Source organism: Nicrophorus vespilloides, unplaced genomic scaffold, assembly GCF_001412225.1.
Source record: "Nicrophorus vespilloides isolate i.1.1-1 unplaced genomic scaffold, Nicve_v1.0, whole genome shotgun sequence".
NCBI classification, from domain to species: Eukaryota; Metazoa; Arthropoda; class Insecta; order Coleoptera; family Silphidae; genus Nicrophorus; species Nicrophorus vespilloides.
In genome coordinates, this window is record NW_017099754.1 from 25,843 (window position 1) to 39,701 (window position 13,859).

Genomic DNA, 13,859 nt, shown 5'->3' on the forward strand with positions numbered 1-13,859 from the left:
ATATGATTCCTTTCTTAATAAGATTAAAACAAAAAGAAAGGCCGGTTTTTCCAATTCTTGCGATGCTTTGAATGCATGTTCATAACGTTGCAAAAATAATTGAAAGGTGATGCAATAATGTCTTCGGTCTGTGTGCCGGGAGTCACGTCTCTTCTGCTTTGTGAGAGACATGGATGGAGTTTCGATGAAATCCATTCATACTAATTCTGACTAAAAAAAGAGTTCGAGACGACGCGCACGTTCATTGCATCGCAGGAAAGCTTTAAAAAGGAGGCGTAGGGTCACCTTGCTGTTCAGTACACTGCATTACATATTCGAGCGTTCCCAGGTTTATAACAAAACGTTGTAAACGTTATCATCATCCACTTCAAGTCAACATTATTAGATCAAGGTACTTCATACAAAAACAAATCATTCTCATTTATCAATATATATATGTTATTTACTGCTAAGACTAATTTGTATTCAATGTAAATATTTACGTTCGATGTGTTTATTATTTAACTTGTTCGTTACGTACAATTGACAATAATTAGTCTTTGATGTTTTCGCATTCAGATAACAAACTGTATACGCGTTTATTGATCGACTGGCGGCGTTCTACCACCGTTTCATGTGTAATTACGAACTTTATTAAATAAGAAGTGAGTTTCGAATGGATAAAATCGAGTATCATCCTCAAGTTATCAATTTAATTAAATTTTATCTTTTACCAACCATATCCGCTATATGACTCATTTAAAACAAACATTTCCTTTATTTCAATTACTTAGAATTTCGATTTAAATACTTTTGTTTTAAAATTGATGTAAAAACGAAGAAACAATGATTGTTGCTATAGTGATAATATCATTTTTGACAAGTTCCTTCTTAAGTGCATAGTTTGTTGTAATGGCAAGTTGCGCGGTGAAGAAGACCTCGTGCAAAAATGTTGAGGTGAGGAATGGTTGTGAATAATTGTGTATTATTGTACGTTTATCCTTTATTTTAGCAGAAAATGGGTACGAAAGAGGCGCTCTTTACCAACGTTTCGATTCCGGTCAGATCTTCCGGAAATAAGGTGACAGTCGTTGGTGTAGGGCAGGTGGGAATGGCGTGCGCCTTCAGTATTTTAACACAGGTAAGATTATATATAAATAATAAAATTAGGCAACATTATGTGAATGAAATTCTTCGCAGCACGTGTCCAGTCACGTTTGTCTAATCGATTGCGTCGAAGACAAATTGAAGGGAGAACTGCTTGACCTGCAGCACGGATCGTCTTTCGTCAAGAATGCCAAAGTTGAGGCGAGCACCGGTAATGTTTATTATTATTATTATTTCGATTACATTTGATTTTTGTTGTTGCTTTTGTTGATAGATTACGCAATCAGTGCCGGTTCTAAGGTATGCATAGTGACGGCGGGCGCTAGGCAACGCGAAGGAGAGACCCGTCTGGATTTGGTTCAGAGGAACACCGACATCATGAAGTTCATCATTCCTCAGCTGGTCAAGTATTCGCCGGACACGATCCTCGTCATCGTTTCGAATCCTGTGGACATCCTCACGCACGTCGCGTGGAAGCTGAGCGGTCTGCCCAAGCACAGGGTCATCGGTTCCGGCACCAATCTGGATTCCTCCAGGTTCAGGTTCCTGCTCTCCCAAAGATTGGGCGTGGCGCCGACCAGTTGCCATGGTTATATTATAGGAGAGCACGGAGATTCGAGCGGTAAACACCGGAGATTCTTTGTGTCTGGGATATTTATGTTGATGCGTTTTGTTGCAGTCGCTGTTTGGTCTGGCGTAAATATAGCGGGCGTCCGTCTGAGGGAGTTGAATCCGAAAATGGGAAGCGCGAATGACGCGGAGAATTGGAGCCAGCTGCATCAACAGGTCATCGACAGTGCATACGAAGTGATCAAACTCAAAGGGTACACTTCTTGGGCAATCGGCCTGAGCGTTTCGCATATAGTCGGTGCTATTATCAGGAATACCGGAAACATTCAAGCTGTTTCCGTTCACGTGAAGGTATGAAGAAGTTACCATCTCTTAAGACATTCATTCTTATGTTTTGTTGTTTGCAGGGTTTACATGATATCGAACAGGATGTCTTCCTATCGTTACCAGCAGTTTTAGGCGAGGAAGGCGTCACTGATGTGGTCAACCAGATATTGTCGGTCGAGGAAAAGGGTAAATTGCAGTCATCGGCAAAGTTGATGGCCGAAGTTCAGGATGGCTTACGATTCTAAATTTACTTATTGTTATTAGAGAGCCTTACTTTCATTTTAAGCATGCCGTTATTATTCAACATAAATATTTGATATTTTTTTTTATTATAAAAACTGTACATTCATTATTTCTCTTTACCTCTTATCATTCATCTAAATTAAAGTAAAACTAATAAGGTATTCCAGTATGTGATTTTGACTAAGAAGTTAAGGTAATTGTGCAATTTGCAAGAATTTAAATTTACGTAATAAAATGCTGTGCACGCAAAATATAATATGTAAATTTGGTTGCATACCATATATTAAGGACAAGATATTGTTTTACTTTAATTATAAGTATAGGAGAGGAAGGAAGAAGAAGAAGATGAATTGTAAGTATAACTTTCTATAAGCGCGGATATTCTCGCCTGTATCAAGAAAATCCGATACGAAAAACCAAACATTAAGAGATTTATATCAATTGTTAGGTTAGGTTAGGTTAGGTTAGGTTAGGTTAGGTTAGGTTAGGTTAGGTTAGGTTAGGTTAGGTTAGGTTAGGTTAGGTTTTAGCATACAAATAAGAGAAATTGGAATGTGAAAATGTGCAGATCACAATTTACTTTTTCGTTTCGCGAATAATGCCATGTTATTAGCGAAATTCTCAGAGTTCAGGGCCTCGCTCAAATAATCGTTTTCTCTGTGGAACGTATCCAGAAGATCTTTCTGTGTTCCTTCCTTCATGAGTTTCTTGTTGTTGATGAAACTCGCCATATTCAATTGCTCTATTTCCTTGTGTAAATCCTCCACAAAATTGGCAATATCTCTTTGTGGAATTATTTTAGATACAAGATTAGCTTGAAGAGCATCGTGTGCTGTTATCGTTCTTCCTAATAAAAGCATTTCATTTGCTTTTGTATGGCCCATGATTTTAGGTAAAAGATCAGTTGAACAGCCCTCGATGGTTATCCCGAATTTCACGAAAGGCGTCATGAATGTAGCGTTTTCCGTTGCGTAGATCAAATCGCAGAGACCGCACATGGTCACTCCAATACCAATTGATGGTCCATTGACGATAACAACAAGAAGTTTTGGGTATTGGATCAAAGCGCGCGCAAATGCTTTATATGCAAATTGAATGTCGGCGATTGTACCTTCTATTTTAAGTACCTGTTTAAGAGCAGCTGATAAATCATTGCCGCTTGTAAAGTATTCTCCAGTTCCGGTGAAAATTGTCCCGCGTATTTTATCGTTTGAGGCATCTTCGTTGAGGATCTCAGATATTGTTAAGAAGGTTTTAACAGTGAGGGTGTTCTTTCTTTTGGTATTGTTGAATTGTATGGTGCGAACACCGTTTTTGAGAGACACTGCAATACCACAGTCCATTGCTAGATTAGCATTGAAACTGGTGATTGTATTTCAAAATATTTGAACTTTGATACTATATAAAAAGAAAACTTTGCTCTTTATGTGCATATTAATTCATTTGATAATTACAATAATCTCGTTATGTATATCTTGTTTATATATTTACATAAGGAAATTTCCAGTTGCCAAATTCGAAAGTATATACAATTAATGTTAAATCATTATTAGAAATTATAAGTTTTTTTTGTTTAGTAACTTTATTATTTCAGTAACTTTAGCAGTATACATTTGTAGAAATTGTACAGATTACAATTTGCTTTTACGATTCATAAATAACAACATGTTATTCATAAAATTCTCAGACTTCAAAGCCTTCCTCAAGTAGTTGCCTTCTCTGTAGAATGTGTCCAACAGATCTTTCTGTATGCTATCTTTCATAAGATTCTTGTTGTTGACAAATCCAACCATATTCAATTTCCCAATTTTCTTGTGCAAATCTTCCACGAAACTCCCAATATCCCCTTGAGGAATGACTCTGGAAACTAAGTTGGCCTGGAAAGCTTCCTGTGCTGTGAAAGTCTTTCCGAAGAGCAACATCTCATTGGCTTTTGTACGACCCATGATTTTAGGGAAAAGGACACTTGCACCTGCCTCAATTGTCAGCCCCAGTTTCACGAAGGGCGTCGAGAACGTAGCGTTTTCAGTTGCGTAAACTAAATCGCAGAGACCACACATGGTCACACCAACACCGATTGCCGGTCCATTCACAAGGACTACAAGAAGTTTTGGGTATTGGATCAGAGCTTCAGCCATTGCTTCATATGCAGACACTGAGTTAGCGATTGCAGCATCAAGGTCATCAAATTTCTTAAGTCCACCGGATATATCATTGCCACTTGTAAAGTATTCACCTGTTCCAGTGAAAATTGTTGCAACCACTTCATCGTTTGAGGCATCTTCATTAAGGATTTCAGCAACTTTTAAGTAAGTTGACGTAGAGATGGCATTCTTTCTCTTGGGATTGTTAAATTGTATGTTGCGGACACCATCCTTGAGAGACTCTACAATACCACTATCCATGTCTAGAATAACGTTGCTACTGGTTATTTTAATTGCATTCACTTGAACTTTAAACCTTGTACTATCTACAGACATTAACATCTAGATGCATGCAACACTCACAATCAGCTGATTATTGTAGTGCACTAATTTCAGTGTATTGTTGCACCAAAAGGAGATAAAATAAACGTGAAATAATGGAAGAGGCCACAGCTGATGAGTACAACAAATACATCAGCTTAGATTTGGAGAAGAAAGTTAGTATTTGCATAATTTCATTAACCTAATTGTTTACAAATTTAATTTTAGTTGCAACCAATAAACCAAACAATTGATGATTTAACACTGAGATTGGAAGAGTTTGAGTGTATGGTGTCTTTGGTGCAGGAGGAGAGATGTAACGCCATCGGAATAACTGGTTCACTTGTGGAGGCTATGGATTACCAGAAGGATCTCACTGAGCTTTGCGAACGTATCAATTCCTTAGAGAAATTGATTGATTACATTAAGAACACAGTGAACAGTCTGGAAACAAAAATTGAAAATGCTGAGGAACATCTTGGAATTGTCGATGGGACAAATCGATTGAAAAGTTTCTTTCTACCACTGTTTGTGAGTGCAACAAGAATATTTGCATTCAATTGATATTTTACATTATTCTTTTTTATTTTTAGAAAAAGAACCCTGAAATTAAAACCAACGAGAGTCCAATAGACATTGACGAATTTTCCACACAAAAGTATTTCAAAGATGATACTGAATCTTGATACGTTTAGTATTTAAGTTTATTTACAACCAAATATTTATTTAAGAAATACATTAAGTTTACTCACTTGTATTTGGAATGCAGTATAAATAATTGTGATTAATTGTGAGAATGTTTATTTCTTTTTTCGATCAACAAAATTACATCTTGAAAACATCATCATGTTCATTACAAGACAAGGAAATTAATATGTATTTTTACGTCCGTCACTCACTTGGTGATCTTATTCCCTAAACAAATACCATTGGCTGATAAAACGCTTAATGAGAGGTATTCTCGCTCCCAACTTACAAAAAAAAATACCTAATTTACCTGATGAAAACCTACATGCAAACTTCAGGTGTTTCTTTGAAGAGTTTTAAAAATATATAGATTTTTTAATTGTCAGGTATGTTGTTTTCTATCCCTTAGATTCCATGGAATTGAGTGTAACACTCCTTTTGGTTTCCTCGATAGGTTCCCAAGGCATTTGGAACATGTCCATTGGGAGTGGAGTGCAATGAGTGGACTTGTAATCTTTCATATATTTAGTTGCCTGAAATGATTATTATATATTAGTTTTTTCTTTAAATTTCGTAGACTAATTATAGCAATTGGCTTACCAAATATAAAGTAAGTTTAGTCTTCTCGTCGTCGTTGAGGCCTGCACCCAATTCAGAAAAATCGTTGTTAGTTCTCAAGTGGGATTCCAACAACCTGTTGCAGGTTTCGTCCGCGTCATACTTCTTCAAGAAATCATCTGGAAAAGCCAAATTAATTAACTCAATCGCAATAGATATAACGGACGTATGTTTTACCTTGAGCCGTCGCCAAGGATAAACCCAAATAATCCAACAGAATCGTTTGCTGTTTCTCACCCATCACCAACGGATACCTGAATTTCAGCAGCTTTAGCAACAGGAAATTACCGCGATTGCTGCTCTGGTTTCCCGTCCTAGAAAAGGTTCATGCATTTACAAACATCTTTCTAACTAATCCACACGATTTAAGCTCACTCTGTGCATATGACCTCGTCCTGGCTACGTCGGATAAGCAATACAGGACCTGAATACTTCGACATCTGCTTGATGTTGTTCAGATTCACGTACTGCCTGACTGCAAGTCGGATTATGGATTCCGACCAAGAGGGCATGTAATTTAAAGCCAGCGGCATAATGTCGTCGAAAGAAGCATCCAAAATCTGCAATAATTTACGTGAAACATCTACAATCGTATGTATCTGGACTGACCATAGCTTTGACTTCTGGATAATTCATAGCAGCCCAACTGGTGCTGTAACCGCCGATGCTCCAACCGTACAATACAATATTTTCAACTTGGAAACCCAATCTGTGGATGGCGAAAAGCATTACCGCGTCCATCGCGTTTAACTCTTGTGAAGGATACGGAGTGCCTGTACTTCCACCGAAACCAGGATGATTCCATCCTAGCACCGAGTATCCAGCGGCAATCGGGGTTCCCATAATCCCGATCTCGTAGAACCCTGCGTTCCCTTCGCTGCAGATAACCAAGGTCGTTCCGTTTCCACTGCTCGCACGTTTATCCACGAACATAGTGTCGATTTCGTTTCCATCTTTTGCCTCCAATTTATATCTGACCCCTCCGTTAACTTCAATCAACTTGGACCTTCCCTGCAACAAATTGTGACCTGCAAAACAGTTAAAGAAAAACCATGTACACTTTTGTGGTTTATAGAAACACTCACTAATCATGTTTTGCAGCAGCGTTAGTGTACCAGGATAGAGCAACTTAATCCCGAAACTGTGTATAGCCAAATAGCTGATGATCTGGCACGGCAGAGTCGCGCCCAATTGCATGATGTTTCGCAGCGATTCCGGTTTATCTATGAAACTTCTGGACGCCGTCTTCTCGAGTTTCGCCACGTCCGACCATCGGAATTCCACGGGCCAAGCGAAGAAATCGAAATCGTATAAGGAGAGATCTCGTTTCGTAGCTGAGGTCAGGCCAGTTTGCGCATTGTCCAGCGCTGCAATGAACTTCGTATATACCGGATTGCTGGCCCTTCCGATACCTCGAATCAAGTAGGAAGAAACAATAACACCGCCCAGCAGCGTTATAAACTTGGTGAGTGTTACGAAGCCTTCTGGTTCAAAGTAGCCACGGCGAGTCAGGAAGATCACCAGCAAAGGAGTAGTGTACACTCCAAGTTTCCATATTAGATATAACTGAAACACGAATATTTTAATACAACAATGATTCAAATCAAACATCCTTACTGATTGGATCACTGTATCACCCAGGTTTTCAAGTGCAGTAGGCTCGTACAATTTCTGAAACAGCACAATCAACTAATTAAAATACAATTGCTTGACTTTGCACTTTTTTTTTTGATATGAATATCCACATCAACATCTTTGAAATGAATTGCTAATTGCAGCTCAATGCTAAATTAGGTGCGAAATGCAAGTGCAGTTAGTTCCTCCTGCTTACCTCAACTGGACCAAAACCGTACAGCTTAATTAGCCTAGGTGTAAAGATGCACTTCCACACATACTTAATCATCTTCGAGCGGATTCACAATGTAACGAGTCCAATCAATTCGACTGATGATGATCTGATCTGACACACTTCGAATTTAGGCGCTGACCATAACTAATAGCTCATTCTTGATGTTTTTTTTTTGATGTTGTTGTTGTTCTCCTTCCTATGTCGTATTTACATTTGTCAAAAAGCACGTACAGCCACGAACGTTTCGCAGAAATCGTACAATAAAAACGAATTGATCTGTGATTAGGGCATTCCCTGCAGGAGGCGCTATTCACATCTGTCACTATTTGTTGATCATGTTCGGTGATGCTATTTGGGTTGCCTACAACAACATCATGTTTATTTCTTTAAAACTCTAATAATCTATAATACGAGTAATTTTTAATGATATTTGTATTAAATTAAAATTCCTACAATCATTTCCTTTATTAATTCATAATATAATTAATTAAATTAAGGATTGAAAACCTACACATGTTCCAAAAGTTGCCTACACAAGGAAATTTGAATTTAAAAATGCAGTTGTCTTGAAAAGTTATATTTTTATTAAATTAATGGCAACTATACAACTAAATCTGTTGGGTATTTTATTATAATATAAAACAATAAATATTTTATTTGGTAACGTGTTTTGTGCTGGTTAATTGTGCGAGAATTGCATCGATTATCCGTAATAGAAATTGTTGTTCCGTACTGTTGTTAAGTCGTTGTTGGTGAACGGTGGAGCCAATTTAGATTTCCTTTTCTTAATCTTCGATTTGCAGTAATCTAAACCTTCGGGAATGCAATTCTTTACCATGAGCGTAGCCATGGCCTTATTGCTAGTCCTGGTCTTCGTGATGGTGATCGTCGAAGTCTGATAGACACGCATCCTCGTGTAATGCGGAAGGATATCCTCGAGCCTGTCCAGACGGTCTTCTATAAGCAACTCTCGGACTGATTCTAGCTTCGGGGTGGATTTGGACGAATCCAGAGACCTCGGAGTCTCGCTACCTTGCAGATCCGTGTTGTTCAGCGTCTTGTGCTCTTTAATTTGGCGATCCTTGACGTAATACTCTTTGGTGACGATGTACTCCAGAGGGTTCTTGAGAACGCCCTTCTTCGGCTTGCAGGGCGGTTTCTTTCCGGAGACTTTTATGCAGACTGGACTCTTCGAGACGTACTTGGTGACGACGTTGATGACTCTTGTCGTTGCGACCGGCGACGGCTTTATCATCGGCATGCTCGGAATGGCCATGTTGTGCAAATAGGGCATCGACAGCGCAGGAAGTTGATCCATGTAGTTCTGCGGATTGAAGATCTTCGAGCAGTCGTGGTGTCTGGGATGAGCGATGACGAACGGGATGAGGACCGCAACGATCGCGAATAGAATGCGACGCATCTTCGATGTCTTCAGCGATTGGACTGAGATGAAGACGGCGGCGAGCGCAATCTTTATAACATCCCGACGGACAATGAGGGTCTCGACAGATGGAAGATTTCCTTTTTTCGGAGCTTCGCGAGGAAGAGGAGAAGAAGGAGAATGATGAGAAGAGATATTTGCATGCCCATCCATACGCGCTTGCATTCTGCAATTTGCTCTGTTTTCTACTGTGTTTACGCTCCTCGAACCACTTAATCTTAATTGCGTGGCACACGAATGCGTCCCACAAAACCCTCCACCAATTACGGACAATTGGATTCGCTACTTCGAGGGCAAAATTTTCCGATTCGCATTACGCAAATTCGTTAAAACGCGCTTCTTGCTTTTAACCGCAATTCCTAATAAATTATTTCGCAATTTTCCTAATTGCTCAGAGCAAAACGTACAAGAAAAGTCGAGAAAAATACAGGAAAACGAAAGAGAATAACGCGACGAGTGGACTCATCGTAAAACTGGATTAATCTTAAATAATTACGAACCACAATCGCAATTACTCACTTAAACAAATTACGTCCCACTCTCTTACATGTATTATAATAACAATCATTTCTAATAAGCACATGTTATCTTCCTATATTTTAATATGAAATGTGCGCCGCAATGATACATACATACATTAAAAGCATTCTCGAATGAAACCTGTAACACTGAGAGTTTCAATAATGCATAACGTTATAATAATAATAATAAATAGCATGGATAAATAGTTGGTAGAAACCCAGTTACGTCGAGCGGTATTCCATATTCCATTCTGTGTCATCGTTTAGACATCGAGTCTAAACGGTATTAACGAAAAGAGATCAGCATCAAACAACAACAATAACAACAACAACGACAAACATAAAAATAGTGAGCAGACACGGGTAATTATGCACGGATTAAGTCATGGACTTTCACCTGAAAATTCGCCTTTTTTTTCTGTTTCTCTGTAAGCATTGTAAATTACGATTTAAATAAAAATTTGTCACGAAATTTTGGATGATTGTTGTCCTCGATTTAACCACAAACACTACTAGTATTCAGGTCTCTGGACTTTCATCTGGATTCATTCAATTTGTAAACGTACACACGCAAATGAGCAAATGCAACGGGCGTTTCGTTTTCTAATGCAATTAAAAGTAATTAAATTATTACAGATTCAAGTGTCATACACAGATGATTTTCTATTGAGCGTCTTTGGCGGAAAAGCGATTCTATTCTAAATGCATTTATGTGCAAAAAAAAGCTGGAGACAATTACACTTTCTTTTGGAGAAATTATGTTTTAGCTAATTGTTTTCAATTCATCGTGATCCAAATCATAATTAATGCATCGATTTAACTAACATTCAGTTGAATTGAGATTAATAATTTGAACACATTATCGTTTCTCAATAAAACAAATATTATTACTATTGAATTGCAATCATTTTCATACTAATTATAATTGGGTTTTCAATAATTTCTATCAGAGTAAGTTATTACTAAAATATATGTCTTTAAATATCGTTGGCCTATAAAGTCATTGGCATTATAGCAACAGCTATCATTGTTTCCATAGCAACCGTAAAGAGTTCATGGAAACAAGGTAGTTTTTGAAACAACTAACAAGATTTCCTTAGCAACTGTTATGTTTGAGTTTATCAAGACAAATTTTAATGAACACTTCAGTTTAATTGAAATTTAGTCCCATTCAGTTAATTATAGTTGATTAGCAGAGGTCAGTTCATTAAAACAAGATTTTATTTTGTATTTTTATCTAATGAAAATAGATTTTCGGTGAGTAATACTTCTTGGGGTAACAAGTTTTAAGAAGCACGTTTTCGATGGTCAAGAAATTCAGATATTTTGACTGTTACGGGTAGAATTTATGATAATAGAACTGAGATTACATTTGCCAGACAGCATTTTTGTTGTAGTTGTTGTTGCAGACAGGTTTTTGGTAATGAATAGATAGATTTGTGTCCTTCGGTTGGAGTCACCATTACATTTTCCCCGAGATATCAGAAGAACGTGCCTAATTGCATGACGATAAAGCCGGTAAGGTAAGATTTCCGGTGAAGAAAAAAAAAATGCCTCGGGCATTGTTCACCGCCCGATTCTTTACCTGCCCCATTAGGGACACCATTTATATAAGGGCGTTCGAGGTGCACCTGACCTCAGTTCGCTTCGTGATTCCATCCAGAGAAGAAAAGATGTTCAGCAGCAAGTGGTTGATTTTCGTGTGCTTCGCGGCCGTTTCCGCAGAGAGTGTCACCAATGTGAGGGATCGTCAGGCCAGGTTCTTCGGATACAGATACACCAGCACGGTGATCGTGCCGAAGATGGTCACCTCGCTGTTACCGTCGTCGTGCGTGCAAGTGGAGCCCAGTTTGCCGCCTTGCAGAAGCGTCAGGCAGTTGGACCAGTTTCCCAGATTCTTAGGCGGAAGGGTGTACGCAGAGTAAGTGATTGTATTTGATTGTATTTTAAGTAGTTGTTTTAACATTTACGTATTTGCAGAACGTCAGAGAACATCATGGAGAAGACGGGAGGCGCTGTCAACGAGGATCATCCGATTGTGATGCCCTCGGTTCATACCACCGCGTTGGGTTGGGGCGAGTATTTAGGATTTTACGCTCCGACTGTGACCGTTCAAGCGGTGCATCTTCAAACCACCACCGTTCTTGATCCGAGAACAGTTGTGACCTTCTCGGTGAGAGGATGCAAACCATCCCGTTTACCATTAGATCTGAACCTGTGCCCGAAGAAGCAACCAGAAATCAGACCGACGGCGACTGCTTCCATCGCGTCTACCTCTCTCGCACCCATCATCATTCCTGATCCATCGGGCATGGGTGCACCCATCGTCGTCGACGATCTGGGCTTAATCCAACCGACGGAACATCTCGTCCCCATCTACGAGGACATCAAACCAACGGAAAACCTGAGATCCGCCCGCCAATAATAGCAAATTCATATTAATACCTTTTATATCTGATACTTTCCTCTGCATTGATGGATGACCGCATGAAAAGCGCTGTAAAAATGGGTCATTTTTCTCAATAAAACTAGCAGAAGTGTATGTAATCAATTTATTTCCACAATGGAATGGAAGTAATAGATGTTTGTACTCTCTCTCTCTCTGTGTGTATTCGCAGTATTATTTTTCATCCGCGGTTTAATTGAAGTGAAACTTTGTTATCGAGTGAAATTGCAATTACTCCATTTTTATCCATCTTTCAGCAATGCCCTCAATCGTAATTAATGTCTGTCGGTCGTGGGAGACACTTTCCTGATTCCATACAACAAATTATTTACATTCATTCTTAGTCCCTTTTCTTTTATTTATTCAAACATTGCAGCAGCCCCAATTCTGAATGCAATTTAGATTCTTTCATTTAGATGTGTTATAAATAATAATAATATATAAATATTCAGATTTTCTATAAAACATGTTTTTTTTTTTATTAAATTATGTTTAAATAAAAATTATATTTATATGACAAATATATATGGTTAAGATAATTATTATTTTTTATTTATTCGAAAACCTTAGTAACTTATATTTTGTTTAGTCAAATGTCCTTAGCAACCGGTATTGTTTGGTTACTAATTATCTTTACGTCAATAGATACTAAGGGTGGAGATGTTTTTAATAAGAATCATTTGTTAAATAATTTCAAGGCATTCTTAGTAAATTAAAAATATGTCTTTAACTAACGTTGGGTGTATAATTAACATTATTAACAGGTGTCATTGACTACATAGCAACCATAAAGCTTTCTTAGTAACTAGGTGAATTTTAAAACAACAAGAACTACTAAGCAACTATAACAACTGAAGTAGTAACCACAGTAGTCGTTTGTAAGATGTCATTAGCAACTATTATTGGGTCTATAGCAACGCTATTAATTGAAGTAACTAAACTAAATTTTATTTCGAAATTATTGGACAAAATATTTTTTTTATACATAAATGATCGATTCTTTTCATTAATCTGTTTATTTTTCGTTAAAATTAACTAAATTAAATATTCAGAAATTAGAAAAATAATTTAAATTGGTTAAAATCGAGTCAAATATATCAAATTTTGGTTTATTTTCATTTACCAAATTCCCTTACTATTGGTGGTTGAGACTTTATTTATATAGATGTTTAAATTTCGTTCCGTTTTCGGTTTTTCAATTGAGCAATTTTTCGTTCCGGTTACAGTTACGGTTCAGTTAAAAATTTCGGTTTGATTTTGGTTCGACTCTGTTTTAAATGTAATATTAATTAATTTTAGATTATTACTCTAATAATGAAACAATATGTGGAAAATGTATATCGTTTCGGTGCATATATGCATTGTAAATTAGAAAAGTTTCATTTATACTGGAAATTGTAGAATAGATGTGAAATTCGAAGCTACGAATGCTGTATGTTAATAACAACTAATTTAGGTGAAAATTAAGAGTTTAGAAGTGCATTCAATAATCGACAAACTAAAGCTACAGCACGTACAATTTCCCTCTTTCGCCAGGTATTCGGAAATTTAGAATTTCCTAATAACACGAATACAAAAATATAAAAAAAAATGTTGACACGGGTTC

General features: G+C 37.6%; 6 protein-coding genes across 8 annotated transcripts; 3 read left to right on the forward strand and 3 right to left on the reverse strand.

Moving 5' to 3' along the window:
• The first annotated feature begins 114 nt into the window (after positions 1 to 114).
• LOC108565503 (L-lactate dehydrogenase) lies at positions 115 to 2,319 on the forward strand. 3 transcript variants are annotated; one of them, XM_017925010.1, is made up of 6 exons: positions 115 to 391; positions 995 to 1,120; positions 1,180 to 1,297; positions 1,361 to 1,708; positions 1,766 to 2,007; positions 2,064 to 2,316. In XM_017925010.1, exons 2-6 carry the CDS (start codon positions 998 to 1,000, stop codon positions 2,226 to 2,228), a joined length of 996 nt encoding a protein of 331 aa, XP_017780499.1. In that variant the 5' UTR covers positions 115 to 391; positions 995 to 997; the 3' UTR covers positions 2,229 to 2,316. The 3 variants fall into 3 exon arrangements, with proteins under 3 accessions (XP_017780499.1, XP_017780498.1, XP_017780497.1); XM_017925009.1 differs by having other exon boundaries at positions 116 to 391; positions 992 to 1,120; positions 2,064 to 2,314; XM_017925008.1 differs by lacking the exon at positions 115 to 391 and adding an exon at positions 789 to 936 and having other exon boundaries at positions 2,064 to 2,319.
• A 212-nt stretch (positions 2,320 to 2,531) lies between these two features.
• LOC108565507 (enoyl-CoA delta isomerase 3, peroxisomal-like) lies at positions 2,532 to 3,658 on the reverse strand. Its single transcript, XM_017925013.1, has one exon. The coding sequence runs from the start codon at positions 3,567 to 3,569 to the stop codon at positions 2,796 to 2,798; it is 774 nt and encodes a 257-aa protein (XP_017780502.1). The 5' UTR covers positions 3,570 to 3,658; the 3' UTR covers positions 2,532 to 2,795.
• Positions 3,659 to 3,789: 131 nt separating this feature from the next.
• LOC108565504 (enoyl-CoA delta isomerase 2, mitochondrial-like) lies at positions 3,790 to 4,735 on the reverse strand. The gene has a single exon (XM_017925011.1). It carries the CDS (start codon positions 4,710 to 4,712, stop codon positions 3,858 to 3,860), a length of 855 nt encoding a protein of 284 aa, XP_017780500.1. The 5' UTR covers positions 4,713 to 4,735; the 3' UTR covers positions 3,790 to 3,857.
• Positions 4,736 to 4,775: 40 nt separating this feature from the next.
• LOC108565509 lies at positions 4,776 to 5,704 on the forward strand. The gene is made up of 3 exons (XM_017925016.1): positions 4,776 to 4,867; positions 4,920 to 5,222; positions 5,285 to 5,704. The coding sequence occupies exons 1-3, from the start codon at positions 4,808 to 4,810 to the stop codon at positions 5,375 to 5,377; spliced, it is 456 nt and encodes a 151-aa protein (XP_017780505.1). The 5' UTR covers positions 4,776 to 4,807; the 3' UTR covers positions 5,378 to 5,704.
• LOC108565501 (protein ABHD16A) lies at positions 5,476 to 8,179 on the reverse strand. The gene is made up of 8 exons (XM_017925006.1): positions 7,828 to 8,179; positions 7,614 to 7,667; positions 7,082 to 7,562; positions 6,606 to 7,024; positions 6,372 to 6,556; positions 6,174 to 6,310; positions 5,979 to 6,115; positions 5,476 to 5,911 (listed from the first exon to the last, which is right to left on the reverse strand). The coding sequence occupies exons 1-8, from the start codon at positions 7,897 to 7,899 to the stop codon at positions 5,777 to 5,779; spliced, it is 1,620 nt and encodes a 539-aa protein (XP_017780495.1). The 5' UTR covers positions 7,900 to 8,179; the 3' UTR covers positions 5,476 to 5,776.
• A 2,904-nt stretch (positions 8,180 to 11,083) lies between these two features.
• LOC108565506 lies at positions 11,084 to 12,252 on the forward strand (the record flags this gene model as incomplete). The annotated part of the gene is given in 3 exon segments (XM_017925012.1): positions 11,084 to 11,330; positions 11,405 to 11,728; positions 11,788 to 12,252. Coding segments are annotated over 3 exon segments (789 nt in total). The 5' UTR covers positions 11,084 to 11,310.
• Positions 12,253 to 13,859: the final 1,607 nt, after the last annotated feature.